Raw genomic sequence first — 18,250 nt, 5'->3', positions numbered from 1 at the left:
TTTTAAACAAGGAATAATGTTTAATAAATCACAGAAGCAAAAAATATCATGCAGTAAGTTAAAGTAGCCACCTTTGACAATCAATAAAACAAGTTTTGTGGTTTTTCTGTTACATTCCACAATAGTAGGGGCGCCTGGCTGGCTCAGTAGGTGGAGTATGCAACTCTTGATCTCGGGGTTGTGAGTCTGAGTCCCACACTGGGTGTAGGGATTACATAAAAATAAAATCTTTAAAAAATTTTTTTCCACAATAGTAACTTAAAAAAGAAACAAGATTTGTAACTTAAAGCTCTGCTGTGCAGTGGTCTCCCTAGAGCCCATAAGGAGGGTAGCATTCTGAAACAGGTATGACAGGTGTACAACATTTCAAATGGAATTCATTCACAGGCAAAATCTTGAAATAATTTAAAACAGATTAAATAGGGGTGTCTGGCTGGCTCAGTCGATAGAACATATATCTCTTGACCTTGGGGTTGTGGATTCGAACCCTATGTTGGGTGTAGAGATTTAAAAATAAAATCTTAAGGGGCGCCAGGGTGGCTCAGTCGGTTGAGCATCCAACTCTTGTTTTCAGCTCAGGTCATGATCTGAAGTTTGTGGGATCAAGCCCCATGTCAGGGCCTCCACTAAGTGTGGAACCTGTTTAAGATTTTCTCTCTCACCCTCCGCCCCTCTCCCCTGCTCACGCATTCTCTGTCTCTCTAAAATAAAATTTAAAAATAAATAAATAATTAAATCTTAAAAAAAAAACCACAACAAATTAAATATAACATCAAGAAGCAAGTAGATAAGAGAATCAATGGTTAACTACTTAGAAGAATCCTAAGGAAATTGTTGGCAAGTAGAACTGTGAGATTGTATATGTACTATTCAGAAAGGATAAACACAATTTTCAATATAAAAAGGAAAATAATTAGCCAACTGACTTCTTTTAAACTTATCACTAAACATGCAATTAATTAAATATTAACTTAAAAAAGATTTTTTCTGGGGTGCCTGGGTGGCTCAGTTGGTTAAACGTCCAACTTCAGCTCAGGTCATGATGTCGTGGCTCGTGAATTCAAGCCCTGCATTGGGCTCTGTGCTGACAGCTGGAGCCTGCTTCAGATTCTGTGTCTTCCTTTCTCTCTGCCCCTCCCCTACTTGTACTCTGCTCTCTCTCTCTCAAATTAAACAAACATTTAAAAAAATTTTTTTGTTAACATTTTTTTAAAAAATAAAAAAAAAAATTTCTTTTTTCTATCCAATAAAGTACTCAGCAAATAGTTACCAGTGGTCTGAGAAGTCGCTTAATTGTAGTAACTGAAAAGTACTTCATCTGAATCACTTATATCTAAATCACTTCTTTTAAAAAAAAAATTTTTTTTTAACGTTTATTCATTTTTGAGAGACAGAGAGAGACAGAGCATGAGCGGGGAAGGGGCAGAGAGAGGGGGAGACACAGAATCTGAAGCAGGCTCCAGGCTCTGAGCTGTCAGCACAGAGCCCTACGCGGGGCTTGAATTCACAAACTGCGAGATCATGACCTGAGCCGAAGTTGGACGCTCAACTGACTCAGTCACCCAGGTGCCCCACATCTAAATCACTTCTATTAAATATGCTAATATTCCAATATTCTAACCCACTAGAAAATATACATAAATAATTACCTTTTGAAGCAGGTGGTGTGAAAAACCTATTCTGACTGTGAAAAGCACCCCGTCCTCCTCGATTGCCTGAAAATCCACCACGAGAAGAAATTTTCTGTGATACTTTGAGTGGTCGTTTTGGTGGGGGTATTCCATCTTGAGGGACCACTTCTTTACTTTCAGCTGCAACAAAGTCATCCACGTGCATAGATGGTGGTCTGCTTGTGTTCTGTTTTCTCTGACGAAAAATGTCATGGGGTCGTATACCCTGTCCAAATCCTCCTCTGCCCCTTCCTCTTGGTGGTGGCACAACATGAGCTCGTTTGGCAGGTTCGATGTATTCAGACTTCCCGCTATTAAAATAAAAACACTCCATGAAAACTTATTCTTTTTTTTTCTATTTCCAATGAATATTTAAGTCAGTCTTTGTAATATTGAAAACTACATTTCAATTAGTTCTTATTTCAATTGTGTTAACACTGCAAACATCTCTATTCCTCTCCAGGGATGGACAACAAAACTAGCTAAGAATGGTACTCACATTTTATGATATGACTAACAATTATTCAAAATAATCCAGTTCACCTCTTGTTCAAACCTTCCAAACTCTCATAAAGTAGAAGAACATAACAAAAGTACCAGGGATATCCTGGCCAAAGTATTATCTTAAAAAAAATTCCAAACAATATTCATGACTCAAGTATTATGTCAACTTCCTTTTTTCTCTTATAGTTAGTGTCTATCTTAAAATACATTGCAAGAAATAAGCTTCCATGACCACCATCAAGATCTTCAGTAGAAAAAGTTTTACCTTGAAGTTATAAAGGTCTCATGCTTGTGCTTCCCAAGTTTGAATCCTTTAGTAGTCTTAGTTCTCCCTGGAGATGATGGTTCTGACAAAAATGAGCGCTCTAATTCTGAGTGCAAGTCAAAGTCACTACAGCATTTTTCAGAGAGCTCAATTAGGTCAACCTTTACCTGCAATCATAAAAATTAAACAAAATGAAAAATAATCTTAAATATAATTATTAATGTAACATTTATTAAAATTCTTATTTCCTATAAACTAGCTTTGACTCATAATAAATAAATTATAGGTCGGCCTCTTTCCTTCATCCTTTTTTTTTTTTTAATTAATTAATTTTGAGAGAGCGAGAGAAAAAGAGGAGAAAGAATCCCAACCAGACTCTGCACTGTGAGCAGGGAGCCCAACACAGGGCTTAATCCCACAAACCAGAGATCGTGACCCGAGATGAATCCAAGAGTCAGACACTTAACCAGCTGAGCCACCCAGGTGCACCCCCCCACCTTTTTTTTAAAGAATTTATTTTTAAGTAATCTCTACATCCAACATGGGGCTTGAATTCACAATCTCAAGATCAAGAGTTGTATGCTCCATTGACTAAGCCAGTCAGGCACCCCTTTCCCTTATCCTTTCAAAAAGCAACATCATTGGTAGTCAAAAATCTTAGGAATTCAGCTGCATTTTGGAGGGATGGAAGAGAGTGGCATTCTTCCTCAAAGAAGGGTTGTCAAATTTGGGAGGCCTCTGCTGTCTGACAAGGAACTCAGAATTTATCTATATAAATTAATAAAGTAGCATCTCCAAAACGTTTCCCAAAGAATCTGAAAATAACATACTTTGTAAGCCCTGTATAGTCAACATATCTATTATAAAAGGATTCTGTGCCACAGATCTCAAAGTTCTACACATTTAATGAGGGTCCAATCTAAGTTTACTTCCAGAGAAATAAAAATTATGTTTACTTAAGTTTTATTTAAATTTAGCAAACCTAAAACCCCAAATTTTCTAAACCATGTAAGGTTACAATAAAGACAGTTGTGATTCAATATAAAAGTTATAAAGAAAACAACATCCTTCTAACAAATATTTTAGATCTATGATGCTAGATATGGTAGGTAGCCCCTTAACCTCTTGTGCCTATTTAAATTTAAATTAATTAAAATTAAATAAAAAATAAAATTCAGTTCTTCAGTCACACTAGCAACATTTCATTGTTCAACAGTCACATAAGGCTAATGGCTACTATACTAAACAGAGCACATTTCTGAACATTTCTGTTACTGCATAAAGTTCCATTGGACAGAACAGTTCTAAAGAATCATTGACAATTTACACTAAAGAAGAAATTATTTTTTTTTTAATTTGAGAGAGCGTGCTAGCAGGGGTGAGGGGCCGGAGAGAGAAAATCTTAAGCAGGCTCTATGTTCAAGGTGGAACCCAACATGGGGCTCAATCCTACAACCCTGGAACATGACCCAAGCCGAAATCAAGAGTCAGACACAACCAAATGAGCCACCCAGGCGCCCCTTTTTGTAATTTTTAAGCAAGCTTTATGCCCAATGTGGGGCTTTAACTGAAAACCCCAAGATCAAGAGTCACATGCTTGCTCTACTGACTAAGCCAGCCAGGCACCCCAAGAGAAATTAATTCTTTTTTTTAAAAATGTTCATTTATTTTTGAGAGAGAGAGAACAGGGGAGGGGCAGAGAAGAGGGGGACAGGGAGTCTGAAGGAGGCCCTACATAGACAGCAGCAAGCTTGATGTAGGGGTCGAACTCATATAAACTGAGATCATGACCTAAGCAAAGTTGGACACCCAACTGACTGAGCCATCCAGGCACCATGAGAAATTAATGCTTTAATGCAATTTAAATCGGATTTTATGCGATATTAAATTTTTTAATGTTTATTTATTTTTGAGAGAAAGAGACAGAATGCAAGTGGGGGAGGGCAGAAAGAAAGGGAAACACAAAATCCAAAGCAGCTCCAGGCTCTGAGCTGTCAGCACAGAGCCTGACACAGGGCTCAAACTAACGGGTGGTGAGATCCTGACCTGAGCCAAAGTCAGACACTTAACCAACTGAGCCTTCCAGGCACCCCAGATTTTATGCAATAGTTTAAAAGAAGGGAAAGGAGCTCTCAAATATATTAAATACACCTTAAGCATGAAGTAAATAATTCTTTTAGTCTTACTGCATATAATAAATACTAACACTTTTTGGACCAGGGAATATCCAAATATATTTATTTTTCTGATCAAGAAAAAAATAATATATAGTATAATATGTGGCTGAAATCATCCTCCCTAATATGGCTCTGAGAAACATAAATCAGCATGCTTCTAATTTTAAATGTTTAACTATACTCTTACATGTTCAGCATTACGTTTAAGAATGTGAATTCCCTTTTGTACCTATGTTATTTTAATAAATAGATTCTTCACATTTGCCCCAAAATTAAAAGTAGATTGCCACAATACCATTCCTTTCCTTAAACCCCAAAACAGAAATGAATTATAATTCTGTGGGATACTTTTCTCTATTCTATACCCTACAAATATAAGAAAACAAAGTGCCTCAGAGTACTTAGGCAAAAACATAATTTTTCCCCAAAGAATCTCATTCTCAGGGCACCTTGGTGGCTCAGTCAGTTGAGTGTCCAACTCTTGATTTTGGCTCAGGTCATGATCCCAGGGTCAAGCCCTGCATTGGGCTCCCCACCTAGAATGGAGCCGGCTTAAGATTCTCTCTCTCCCTCTGGCCCTCTCCCCTGCTCTCACTCTCTCTCTAAAAAACAGAAAGAGAAAAAAGAAAGCATCTCATTCTCAAATATACATATCACTAACTAGAAAGAAGCAAAATAAGTAGCATAAGATACTGAATGTCCTGGATACCATTAAGTGGGCAGCCGATATGAAAATAATGCAGTACTGGTCCTCAAACGGGCCTTTTTTTGTTTGTTTTTAAGATTTTATTTTTAAGTAATCTCTATTACCCACCGTGGGGCTCAAACTTACAATACAATGAAGAGTTGCATGCTCTACGACGGAGTCAGCCAGGCATCCCCTCAATGGGCTTTTAACAGCCATACAACATGTATCTTATTTTAGTGCTAATAATACACACAAAAACCAAAAAAATCAACAATAACTTTTTTCTAAATATTTAGTAATAAAATTACTTATACCAAATCCAGATCTGTATCAATCTCTTCAGCCTGAAATGGAGTGAACCACATGGATTTCAACTGATCATCCATGACATCAGCTAGCACATATGCAGTCCTAGAACAGAAAAGACATTTGGTAAAAAGCAGAATTCCAAAATCAAATTATTTTAGCTTATCTTCTAAGCAAAATCTGTACAATGCACAATTTAAAATGTCACCCTCCAAACTGTTAGTAAAATTAGTACTTAAAAGCCAAGTTTATTACACTGTAGCAATGTGTATAGAAACTGCCCATATTTAATTTTTCTAAATTTAGAGAGTAATTCTATCACACTGAAGTATCAGTAAAGTATCAGTATCAGTTTAGAAGTATCAGTAAAGTATAGCCTCCATTCTGCCAGCCTGCTTGTGTACAGCCTGTAAGATAGAAATGGTTTATTATTTAAGTTTTGTTTCATTTTGTTTTTAAGTAGGCTTCACACCCAGCACAGAGCCCAACATGGGGTTTGAACTCACAACACTGAGATCAAGACCTGAGCTGAGATCAAGAGTCAGATGCTTAACTGACTAAGCCACCCCAGGTGCCCCTATTATTTAAGTTTTTTAAAAAAACATATGAAACAAACAAAATGCTACAGAAGAATATGCAACAGAGGCTGAATGTGGCCTACAAAGCCTAGAATTTTTATTATCCAGCCCTAACAAAAACAGCTTGTTGGCCCTCTCTAGACCTCGGTCATTAAATATACAATACTCAACCACAAAACATTGATTGTTTTACCTATTATTAAACAGATTCTGGAGAGATTCTGGAGCTGAAAGTACTGGTTCTATATCCTGGTCACCAAGAGGTAAAGGATCACCAGATGACTCCAGCATCTGCTTAAGTCCAACTACATTGTCCAACAAAGAATCCAGATTGTCATCATCTTTTGAATGTTCCTAGATATAGACAGAAGCAGAATGAGATGATACAGGTAAAACTTGAGAACATTTATGCCCATAATCTACTGACTCTTTAGTAGAAAAGGTTGTATTTTTTGATTACTAAGAAATCTGGAATACTGTCAAAAACTTATGAACATTAAACATATTCAAATAAAACAAATACCAAAAACATTTGTCATTTTATTTCTAAAGAATGGTAGCAGGGGACACCCTGCATTCAAATAGATAATTCAAAAACTAATGCCTTCTTCCTTAAGATTCATAACAGTATGGAGGACTTCACTCCAAATTATTAATTCAAAGAGTTATTTCAAACTTTATTACAGGTATCCAACTGAAGGTTCACTATTTAAAAAGGTCACTGAAAAACTTGCACTAGTCAAAAAGAGAAAAAAATATATCTTAGTCACTGAATGAGCAAATGTTTTTATTTTGCTTCTTTTTTTTTTTTTTTTTTTTTTTTTTTTTTTTTTTTTACCAAAACAAGCTTCTCTAGTTCAAGGAACAAATTTTCTGGACTTTCTTCTTTGCTTTGTAGAAGCTGTTTTAACTCTGCAGCATTAATACTCATTGTCCGTGACGGATGAGTTCCCTCTACTTCCATGAGACCACTATCATCTCCACAACATCCCTGTAAATGTCACACACAAGTTAAATTTGAGAGCAGAGAAATTTGCAAAGATGCTTCCACACTTATGCAGATATTTAAGCCATTTGCTGCAATCTTCCCCTCAGTGTTTTGGTTTTACACCAGTTTAAATGGCTAGTTTTAAGAAAGAGTTAATCAGCTTAAGGCTGAAATGCATTTTCTTTGAGTAAGACTCACATAATAAATAGCTAAACACACATATTCAATATACTAGCAGCAAGGATTCTTAACAAAAATATCCAATGGCAAATACACTGGCACTTGCTGGGCATGTAACATACTGATTGATACTTAAGTTAATAAAATGCCTACTACTAAAATAAAGAACTCATGAAACCTGAATTTATCTTCCTAGAGATAAAGCAAACAACTAAAGAAAACAGTAACTATTGTATTTAGGGCTATATTCTGTAATGAAAAAAGTTAATATTTCCTGTTTTAAAAAAAAGTAAGCCATATAGTAAAAGGTATTAAGATAGTGATACTCCCAAATTTCAATACAATTCCTATCAAAATCCCAGCAATCTTTTTGCAGAGACTGATATAGAGATGGAAAAGTAGATTAGTGATTGCCATGGGCTAAAAGGGGAAAAGAGGAGTTTCTGTTATGGGCACAGAGCTTCTTTTTGGGATTACGAAAGCATTCTGAAATTACATAGCAGAGATGGTTGTACAATATACTAAAAACTAAAGGGGTGAATTTTATGAGATGTAGATCATACTTCAATAAACACATTACGAAAAAAGCAGCAGCAGGAAGGAAATCTAAGGTAATAGTGGTAAAACACAAAAGAAAATGAAATATGAAAGGTATTATAAATAAAACTGATATGAATGACAGCTGCTGAAGAGGATGAAGAAAAGGAGGAAAGTTGGCTACTATTTCATGATTTCTATCGTGAAGGTCAGGGAAGATCATGATATAAAAGTAGGACAGATAAATCAAGTTTATGGGGGAAGATAATGAATTTGATTTTGGATATTCAGAGATTCTATCAAGTAGCCAAGGGCAAGGAGAAACAGGAGAGGGAAAAGGTGCCAGATAGGATATTAGAAGGTGTAAGATATATGTCATGGATAGAAATGAAGTGATGGGGGAGGGGGGGAAGGGATATTCTCCTCTGATTAAGGAAGGAAACAACAGGTTAGAAAAAACAGGCAAAGAATCTAAGGGAGAGTGAAAAGATTCAGAAACCAAACAGGATGGCCTTGATCTTCCCAATGAAGGAGGTAAGAAAAGGAAATGCACTGGTGAGGGATGAATAAAAGCATTAATTAGCAGTCCTCAGGGACCAGCAGCTCCTGGATAACAAGAATGAACACTGGTTAGTGGTTTTTGATTAGAAACTGTTTAATTGATGACATGCATAAGAAAATCTGTCAAACTGATTTATTAACAACACACCACTTAAGATCTGGTAAAACTAATTAGTCTCCCATTACATAAAAACTCCTAAAATTTCTTTACGGTAGCTACAGTCCTACCATTAAATATGCTCTTTACTTTTCAGAATCAAAATCTGATCTTTAAGAATCAAAGCATCTAGTAAACTTAATCACTTTAATAAAGTATATCTGACACAAAGCAAACACAAATCTGCCAGTAAAATCAGTATAAAAAAAACTACAAAAACAACAGTCAGCCAAGAGGTGCTTACTAGAGTAAAACAGAAAAAAATTTTTAAGTAGGCTCCATGCCCAATGTGAGGCTTGAACTCATGACCGCAAGAGCCAAGTCTCATGCTCTCCTGACTGAGCCAGCAAGGCATCCCTTACTGGAGGAGTAGATATTCTTAATATAAATTACACGCATTACATGTTTACTAAACAGTAATTTTACTTAATTTTACCTTATGAAATCATCCCATATTATATTTATTTTGGTAAAACTGAACTAAACAGGTCCTCCACAAATCTTTCCAAACACAAATCTTAAATATGAGCTGAATTTTTTTTTTTTTAAAGAAAGAAAGCGTGAGCAGGGGAGGGGCAGCGAGCTGTGCTGACAGCAGCAAGCTGGATGTGGCATTTGAACTCACCAACCATAAGATCATAACCTGAGCTGAAGTCAGATGCTCAACCCACTGACACACACAGGTGCCCTTGAGCTGAATTTCTTAAACCAGTGTTGACAGAATACAGACCCACAGGATGTTAACAGTATATGCACATGTACACGTACACACACACACACGCACACACACACACACAAAGTATTTTGCAGGCAATCCATTTGGGAAAAGCTAGATTAGACTATAGTAAAGCAAGTTTCTATTTATCCAGGAACTTTCAGAACTTTTACTATACTAGTGTGCACAGTTAAGTTCCATCAGGGGAGACTTTTCCAAACTTATCTGACCAAAAACACTTTTTAAAGGCAAGCCTATTAAAGGTTTCTGGAATTGTGTCCACAACATATACTAGATTTTGGAAAATATGATGGGAGAGATTTTTTTTTTAAGTTTATTTATTTTGAGAGAGAGAGAGAGAGAGAGAGAGAGAGAGAGAATGAGCGCACGTGAGTAGAAGAGGGGCAGAGAGAGATGGAGACAGAGAATCCCAAGCAGGCTCCACGTGGTCAGTGCAGAGCCCGACGCAGGGCTCAAACTCACAAACCATGAGATCATGACCTGAGCCAAAATCAAGAATCAGAGGCTTAACAGACTAAGCTACCCAGGTGCCCCAGGAGAAATTCTTAATTAGATTTTAACAATAAGATTTGAGAGAAATTGATACTTAGTATCTATGATGGATCCAAAATACCCTAGTGTAATAAACTTTGCAATCACCCCAAAAGCACAATATCCAAAACACAATGAGTAAATGCTCAATTAAATGACAGAAGGTAAATATCTGATTAAGAGACTAATAAAATTTGACTGCCCTGAGTGTCCCTGGCAAGATAACTCAATGTAAAAAATTATATAAAAGATGAAGGCTCTGTAAGTAGTATTTTTCTCTAAGTTGCCAAGTTACAGAGTATTCACAAATTAATGATGTTTAATAGATTTAAAAAGAGTTCAGTAAATTCTACTCTAAAACACCTATCTTTTTTAGAAATCAAAACCTTGCATTTATAGTGGAGTAAGGACACAGGAAAAAAAAAAACACTATTCTAAGTTCAAACTTCCAAAAACCATTTCAAGATATTTTTGAATGCAAGTGATTTTTTTTAACTTATGACAAAAGTCTATAAATTTAAAAAATACCAAATACATACATATACATTTATGTACACTTACCATTGCGTCAGAGTTAAGAATTTGTCTCATAAATTCCAAAAATGAAGATGCAAGTTCACCTGTGTCCTTACTAAATGTGCTGACCACTCGTTTCAGTAAACTATGCAGAGCATTACTGTTTTTCCTCAAAGAACTGTAAATAAAGAGAGAATATGTCTCAAAATTTGAACATATAAATCTAGTATGAGAAATAAATGATCTCCAGTTCAGACAGAACAAAATTCAATCCATCATTTAAAAAATGTTTTGGTGTGCCTATGTACACACACCATTTAACAAAGCAATATCTACAGATACCTTCTTTTAAAAATAAGCTTCAAGCCCCCCACAAAAAAAGAAAAAATTTCCCCCAAATAATAAAGATATAAAACTTAGCAAAAGAAACTCCAAATTCCCTATTTTTAATACTTTTTATAGCCTGAGGATTTCTCTAATACAAGGAGGTTATAGCTGTCTCAGAAGCCTGACCAGAAAGCCTGCTTTATGTAATAATTATTATGTAAATTATTTAATAATAATTATTATTACTATAATTTGACAGAAGAAAATCAAGGATATAGACTGGGGGTCTGCAAACTTTTTATGTAAAGAACCTAATGGTACATATTTTATGCTTTGCTGGCTAAATAAAAACGCAGTCTGTTTCTCTCTATACACAACACCAGTGTCAGTCACTACTCAACTCATTTGTGTAGTGGGAAAACAGACATAAACAGCACATAAATGCTGGCTATGCTCCAACAGAACTGTATTTATAAACACTGGTCGTCAGCTGAATTTGGCCCGTGGCCCATAGTTTGCCAATTCCTGATACAGGTAGATTTAAGTATAACAATCAACCATATCCAAGTCCTGCTAAAATTATTCTATACAATTACACAGCTCTTTGTTGATCAAAAGAGAATTTCAAGGACAAAGTATTCTAATATTCAATTGTGCCCTTTGAGTTGTAACAATTCATAATTAATCAAAATGAAAATAAGATTATATTAACACTAAACATGCAGTGTTTACATTTGAAAAATATAACTCAGATGGATTCTGAGATGCCATCATAGAAGACTTTGGTAAAACAATACAAAAGAGAAAGATAAAGACTCCTGCTCTTGAGAACTTTATAAAATACTGGAATGGACAAGGCACAACAAACAGGAATGAGATTAAATACAAAGATAATATGATTAATGGAAAAAGAATGGATATAAACTGGACTACACCAATTACTAGTCTCTACATATAACCTTAAGCAAATACTTCCATGATCTATTAAAATCTGGGGTCCACTACATACCTATTAGAATATCTAAACTTTTAAGCTGGTATTTTTATTGCTCAACTTTTTTTTTTAAGTTTATCTTTTTATTTATTTTGAGAGAGAGACAGAGAGCAAGTAGGGAAGGGGCAGAGAGAGAGGGACACAGAATCCCAAGCAGGCTCTGAGCTGTCAGCATAGAGCCTGACGCAGGGCTCGAACTCACGAACTGTGAGATCATGACTTGAGACGAAGTCAAGAGTCAGATGCTTAACCAACTGAGCCACCCAGCTGCCCCTGTTGCTCAGCCTATAAAGAAGTTGTCTATAAAAAGGTAGTACACTGATGGAACTGTTCTGTATGCAACTGTGGCAATAAACACATAACTCTATACATTTGTCAAAATCCACACAACTGCACAACATGAAACATGAATAAGGTTACAAGGAAAGAGAGAAAGCTAGAATCAACATCTAATATTAGAGTCAAAATGTCAGTATGGACTCATTTAAAAAAATACATACAAAGTGATGAATCACGGGAATCTACCCCCAAAACCAAGAGCATACTATATATACCGTACGTTAGCCAACTTGACAATAAATTATATTTTAAAGAAAAAAAAGAAGGAGGAGGAAGGCACTTCAATCAACCAGAGCAATGAGGCAAGCTGGATCCTGTCTGCCTCCACTTGTTACAAACAGCCAAGCACCACGCTCAGGAATAGAAGGGCTATTCTCCTTTGGGATATCTGATGCTGATGGCTGTTACTGAGCACAGAACCCAGTGGGAACCTGATGGCCATCCCTAGGAGCCCGCTGAGTAAGTGCCAGCTCCATGGCTCCTAAGGGTGAACGAAGACAGAGTCAGAAACACAGTAACAGAGAGGGAATCGCTGCAGCCAAGACCAAAGTGCGTTCAACATTTCCATCCAATGGGAACGTGATCAATGTAGAATAGAGATATTTAACTTTATTTCCCTTAGGCCCAGCAAAGAGGCCAGCTCCCCACTAATACATCTGGCCCAGCCTCCATACAAACAGCTCTCGGCAGGACCCCTTCTGATGCCCTAGGGCTCTGGATGTCCATGTAGTCCTAAAACCAAAAGGCCAGGGCCCCTTTGGCTCAACCTGTCCCACAGTCACAAGGGCTGGTCCACATTTGACATACGCAAGCCAGAGATAGTACTCTGAAAGACTGAATTTGTATGGACCCTGAGATGAACTCTGATGGATAATAAAGCAATGTCATGAAACTTGAAAAAAAAAAAATAAAAATAAAAACAATACATACATACAAATAAATAGATACAAAAAGAAATGTAGACATATATACGCATGAGTTAGGACACAGGCATATATTTCCTAGCTCTATCCAATAAGAAGAAACAAAATCAGTGACACAAGCGAGCAACAAAATGAGTAACAATAGTATCAGATTATCATACAAAGAGAAAAAAAATAATGTTCATAAATTCATACTTATATCCCTGAATAAGTAAATAAATGAAGAGAAAGTGGTAATTCTTCTTTATAGAAGGATAATTAATAAATTAAAAAAGAATAAGAGAGAGGCACCTGCGTGGCTCAGTCGGTTAAGCTTCCTGACTTTGGCTCAGATCATGATCTCACAATTCCTGAGTTCGAGACCCATGATGGGCTCTGTGCTGACAGCTTACAGCCTGCAGTCTGCTTCAGATTCTGTGTCTCCCTCTCTCTCTGACCCTTCCCCGCTCATTCTCTTTTGCTCTCTCAAAAATAAACAACCATTGGGGTACCTGGGTGGCTCAGTCGGTTAAGTGTCTGACTTCGGCTCAGGTCATGATCTCACGGTTTGTGAGTTCAAGCCCCGCATCGGGCTCTGTGCTGACAGCTCAGAGCCTGGAGCCTGTTTCAGATTCTGTGTCTCCTTTTCTCTCTCTCCCTCCCCGTCTCAAGCTCTGTCTCTCTCTCTCTCAAAAATAATAAACATTAAAAATTTAAAAAATAAAAAATAAACCATCAAAAAAAAATTAAAAAAGGATTAAGAGAAATAGGAAACCAGCATTGGGATACCACAGTAAAACCTGCCACATGCCTAGATTCACTGATGAATACTAAAATTAGTGGACAAAAGGGGTTTTGTTTGTTTTTAATAATACTTTTAAATGTTTATCTATTTTGAGAGAGAGAGAGAGAGAGAGAGAGAGAGAGAGTGTGTGTGTGTATGAGCAGGGAGGGGCAGAGAGAGAGGGAAAGACAGAAAATCCCAAGCAAGCTCTGCACTGTCAGTGTAGAGTGCGACCCAAGGATTGAACTCACGAACTGTGAGATCATGACCTGAGTGGAAGCTGGATGCTCAACCTACTGAGCCAACTGGATGCTCAACCTACTGACTAAAGTTTTACACAGAAATAAGATCCTGTATTTGCACAATGGAAATATATTTTGGAAATATATTCTCCAAAATATTTAATTAAAAATGGAAAATTATTAAGTTTACAGTGCAGAATCCTGACAGACAGCACCTCAGTCAAGTGATCAAAGTGGATATCATCAGAAATATATCAAGCATTTCCTAATATGGTGCACTAAAAGAGGTATTTCTCTCTGTGTAATCTTCTCAATAAAGCATAATCTCAATCTAATTATGAGAAAACATCAGACAAAGCTAAATTGAGGAACATTCTACAAAATAACTAACAAGTACTCTCCAAAAATGTCATGGTTATGAAAAACAAGGCTACCGGACACAAAGGATACATTACAACTAAAAGCAATGTAGGATCCTGTCTTGGATCTTTTTTTTTTTTTAATTTTTTTTTTTTTTTTAACGTTTATTTATTTTTGAGACAGAGAGAGACAGAGCATGAATGCGGGGAGGGTCAGAGAGAGAGGGAGACACAGAATCGGAAGCAAGTTCCAGGCTCCAAGCTGTCAGCACAGAGCCCGACGCGGGGCTCGAACTTGTGAACCACAAGATCATGACCTGAGCCGAAGTCAGACATTTAACCGACTGAGCCACCCAGACACCCTGTCTTGGATCTTAAAACAGAAAAAAAACATTAACAGAAAAACTATAAAATCTAAATAAATTTTGTATTTTAGTTAATAGTATTATGCCAAGGTTAGTTTCTCAGTTTTGATAAATATTCAGTGGTTACATAAGACATTAACATAGGGGTAAGGTGGACGAAAGGCATATCTGAACTCTGTACTATTATTTTTGTAATTCCTCTGAAAGTACAAATACCTCAAAAAAGAAAATTTTTTGTGACGTGCTTCAGGGTTGTTGTTAGAACTATGTAAAAAGCATAATAGTGACCTGCTCATAAGAAAAAAAAAGGCAGATAAAAAACCAGATCATTCTTTGCCTCTGCTCAAAATCTTACAATGGCCCTTATAATAACCCTAAAGGCCCTTGATCTGCTGCCCCCCACCTTCCCTCCAGGTTACTTCTCCAACCTATGCCCTATCATTTTTCTCCTTGCTCTCTTACTCCAAAGATAGCCACCGTGACCTCATGACTGTTTCTCAGACACATTAGGCATGCTATTTGTGATTGTTCTCCCCCAGGATATTAACATGTTTCACTCTTCACCTTTGGGTCTTGGTCTTTGTTCAAGGTCACCTTCTCAGTGAGGACTTCCCTGATCACCTCCCCGTATTTCAAATGACAACTCCTACCCTCACTCTGGCACTCACCAGCAGCTTGAACTGCTCTATTTAATGTTTTTCTGTAATATACTATGTATTTTATTTACTCAATCTTTAGTACCTAGAACAGTATGTGGCCCAGAAGAGGCATTCAATAAGTATTTGTGGACTAAATGAATCCAGTGTCCATTTTTATTCTTTCATAGAGCCTACTATGTACCAGGTTTCTAAATGCTGGGGGACTGAAGTCAAGAAGACACAGTCCCTTTCTTAGGGTAGCTTATATTCAAATAAACAATAAATCTACATAATGCAATGTCAAACAGTATAAATACAGTGAAAAATATAAAGGGGGATAAGGAATGGGGACTCAAAAGATAGACTTATTTTAGTGTTTTGTTGTTGTTGTTGTTTTACTTTAAGTAGGCTCCACGCCCAACATGGGGCTTGAACTCATGACCGTGAGATTAGGAGTCACATGCTTGGGGTGCCTGTGTGGCTCAGTCAGTCAAGCGTCTGACTTCGGCTCAGGTCATGATCTTGTGGTCCGTTAGTTTGAGCCCCACATCGGGCTCTGTGCTGACAGCTTGGAGCCTGGAGCCTGCTTCAGATTCTGTGTCTCCCTCTCTCTCTGCCCCTCCCCTGTTCGTGCCTGGTTTCTCTCTCAAAAATAAACAAACATTAAAAAAAAAAAACAAAAAAACCTCACATGCTCTACCAACTAAGCCAGTCAGGCACCCCAGGATAGACTATTTTAGACAGGTATTTTGACAGGAAAAATATTTATACAGATACATGAGTGAAGTGAGAAATAAGTCTTATAAGGATCTAGAGGAAAAGCATTTTAGGAAAACAAAACAAAACAAAAAAGTCTGGAGGTAGAAATGAGCTTGACAGGTAGCAAAACTGAGGATAAAAAAGCTATAAGGTTAAGTCAAAGAGATGAGCAAAGGCCAGATTGTATACAGCCTTAAAGAACATTATAGCGTTTGGATTTTACTGCAGTGTAATAGGAAACCACTGGAAACATTTCAGCAGAACAACAAATGTATCTGTTTTAAGTTTAAAAAATCAGTCTGAATGCTCAGAAAATAGATTTTAGGGGGACAACAGTGGAAGCAAGAAGTAGACTGGAGGCTACTGAAATGAGTCATGCACGAAATGACAGTGAACTGGACAAGGGTGGTAACTACAGAGTGGACAAAAGTGATCAAATTAGGGATAAATTTTGGGGGTATTAATCCACTGGACTTACTGATAGGTTGCACGTAGGAAGTAAGGAAAAGAGAGAAATCAAGATCTTGGTGTTTTGTGTGGACAGTTAACGTGATAACACTTACTGGGATGAACAAGACAGAAACGTGTTTGAGAGCAAGAATTTCAAGAGCTCTGCTTTAAATCTGTTCAGTTTGAGATGTCCAATAGAAAGTCAAGCAGAGACATCAAATGGATGGGTTATTTGGAGCTTAGCAGAAAAATTAGAGCTAAAGGGAGAAACTGGAATAGATTAAGACAACTTAGGAAAAGATTACCAATAGAAAAAAGACCAGAAACAGGAATCCAGCAAAATTAAACATATCACACATAATACTATGAGAGCTTAGGAATGGAGGAATCAAGGAAAGTTTTTTGGCTTTCCTGGAGATGGAGAGTAGAAGATGAGCTTTAAGGATATAGAGTAAATACCCAGGCAATAGGAAAAGGGGCATTCCAGAGTAAAATGTAAAGATTATGGTGAGAGACTAAGAAGGGGGGGTAGGAGGAAATGGAAAACTTGGATTTTCAGCAGGTATCACCAACTGAAAGAGAATATAAAAGAGGAGACAGGTTTTTCAGGAGAAGGAAGTGGAGAAGGTAGGAGCCAGCACCAAAGAGCATTTGGAACGTAAGTTTTCAACCAATGTTACAAGAATTAACGAGAGGCACAAACATGTTTCCTCCTCCTTTCTGTCTCATACTCCTACAAACTTCTACAAATTTCCAAGCAAATCTACATAACATCCAGCTACCTTCCTAGAGAAGAAAAAGATGAGGGCATGGACAGAGAGACTGAAGCAGAAATTACACTTGAAGTTTACATCATCTCAAATTAATTTTATCTCAGCCACTTCTCTACAGAATAAAAAACACAGAATCAGCACAGAGTATCACAGCACCATCACAGCACCATCACTTCTGTTTGTTTGTTTGTTTGTTGTTTAAGTAGGCTCCACACCAATGTGGGGCTTGAACTCACAACCCTGAGAAAAAGAGCTGCATGCTCTACTGACTCAGCCAGTCACGCACCCTACACCAAACATCACTTTTAAAGGACTACAGGTAAATGTATCAACAAAACAAAAACAGTGTGAATTAATATCCCTGGAACAGTAAGATTCCCTTCTTAAATACTGTAAGATGTCCACATTAATTTGTCTATCTATTCAATTTATATTTTAATGCTGAAGATTGGATTGCTAGCACACTTCACTACTAAAAAATCCTTTCCATAAATACAAATTTCTCCACATGAAAGAAATCATATCTTCAGCCTTCTACAACAGCAATGAGTTAACTAATTTGGGGAGGGATGATAGAGTGAAAAGTTAAATCCAAGAATATATTAAATTAGATAAAGCATTACCTTTTTAAATGAAATAATCCATAATCATGCTCTGCAAGAAACATCATTGTTCTGACACATGTCAGTAAACAGCTATAACTGCTCTCAGAGTTAGCTAGCATAGCCAGTAGACAGTCACAGATTGAGGCCATCAATTCTTTGTTTGGTAGAGAATTGGAGAGCTGCTCCAGTTCAGAAATAGAACCTTCAGAAGAGTTTGGCAAAATAAGCGCAATGTCCTGTGAGGGTGGAGAGGAGTAGGGAAAAATTTTCTTTCATTATTATCACCATCGATTAACATTTTTATTTCAGAAACACACAG

The 18,250-nt window shown here is 36.9% G+C and overlaps 1 protein-coding gene across 2 annotated transcripts in view; it reads right to left on the bottom strand.

Annotated features, from left to right (window-relative positions):
• VIRMA (vir like m6A methyltransferase associated) overlaps positions 1 to 18,250 on the bottom strand; it is a 58,236-nt gene that overhangs the window by 1,641 nt on the left and 38,345 nt on the right. For both annotated transcript variants that reach the window (XM_086695338.1, XM_025922841.2), the window contains exons 16-22: positions 17,950 to 18,167; positions 10,440 to 10,572; positions 7,027 to 7,179; positions 6,382 to 6,542; positions 5,619 to 5,715; positions 2,440 to 2,606; positions 1,650 to 1,981 (exon numbers count right to left, since the gene is read on the bottom strand). In XM_086695338.1, coding sequence (XP_086551464.1) covers positions 1,650 to 1,981; positions 2,440 to 2,606; positions 5,619 to 5,715; positions 6,382 to 6,542; positions 7,027 to 7,179; positions 10,440 to 10,572; positions 17,950 to 18,167 — 1,261 coding nt within the window. The remainder of the gene's footprint in view (positions 1 to 1,649; positions 1,982 to 2,439; positions 2,607 to 5,618; positions 5,716 to 6,381; positions 6,543 to 7,026; positions 7,180 to 10,439; positions 10,573 to 17,949; positions 18,168 to 18,250) is intronic.

Source organism: Puma concolor, chromosome F2 (assembly GCF_028749965.1).
Source record: "Puma concolor isolate L17-30 chromosome F2, mPumCon1.1.hap2, whole genome shotgun sequence".
Taxonomy (NCBI): Eukaryota; Metazoa; Chordata; class Mammalia; order Carnivora; family Felidae; genus Puma; species Puma concolor.
The sequence above is the reverse complement of the archived record's forward strand: the minus strand, read 5'-3'. Positions and strand labels throughout refer to the sequence as shown.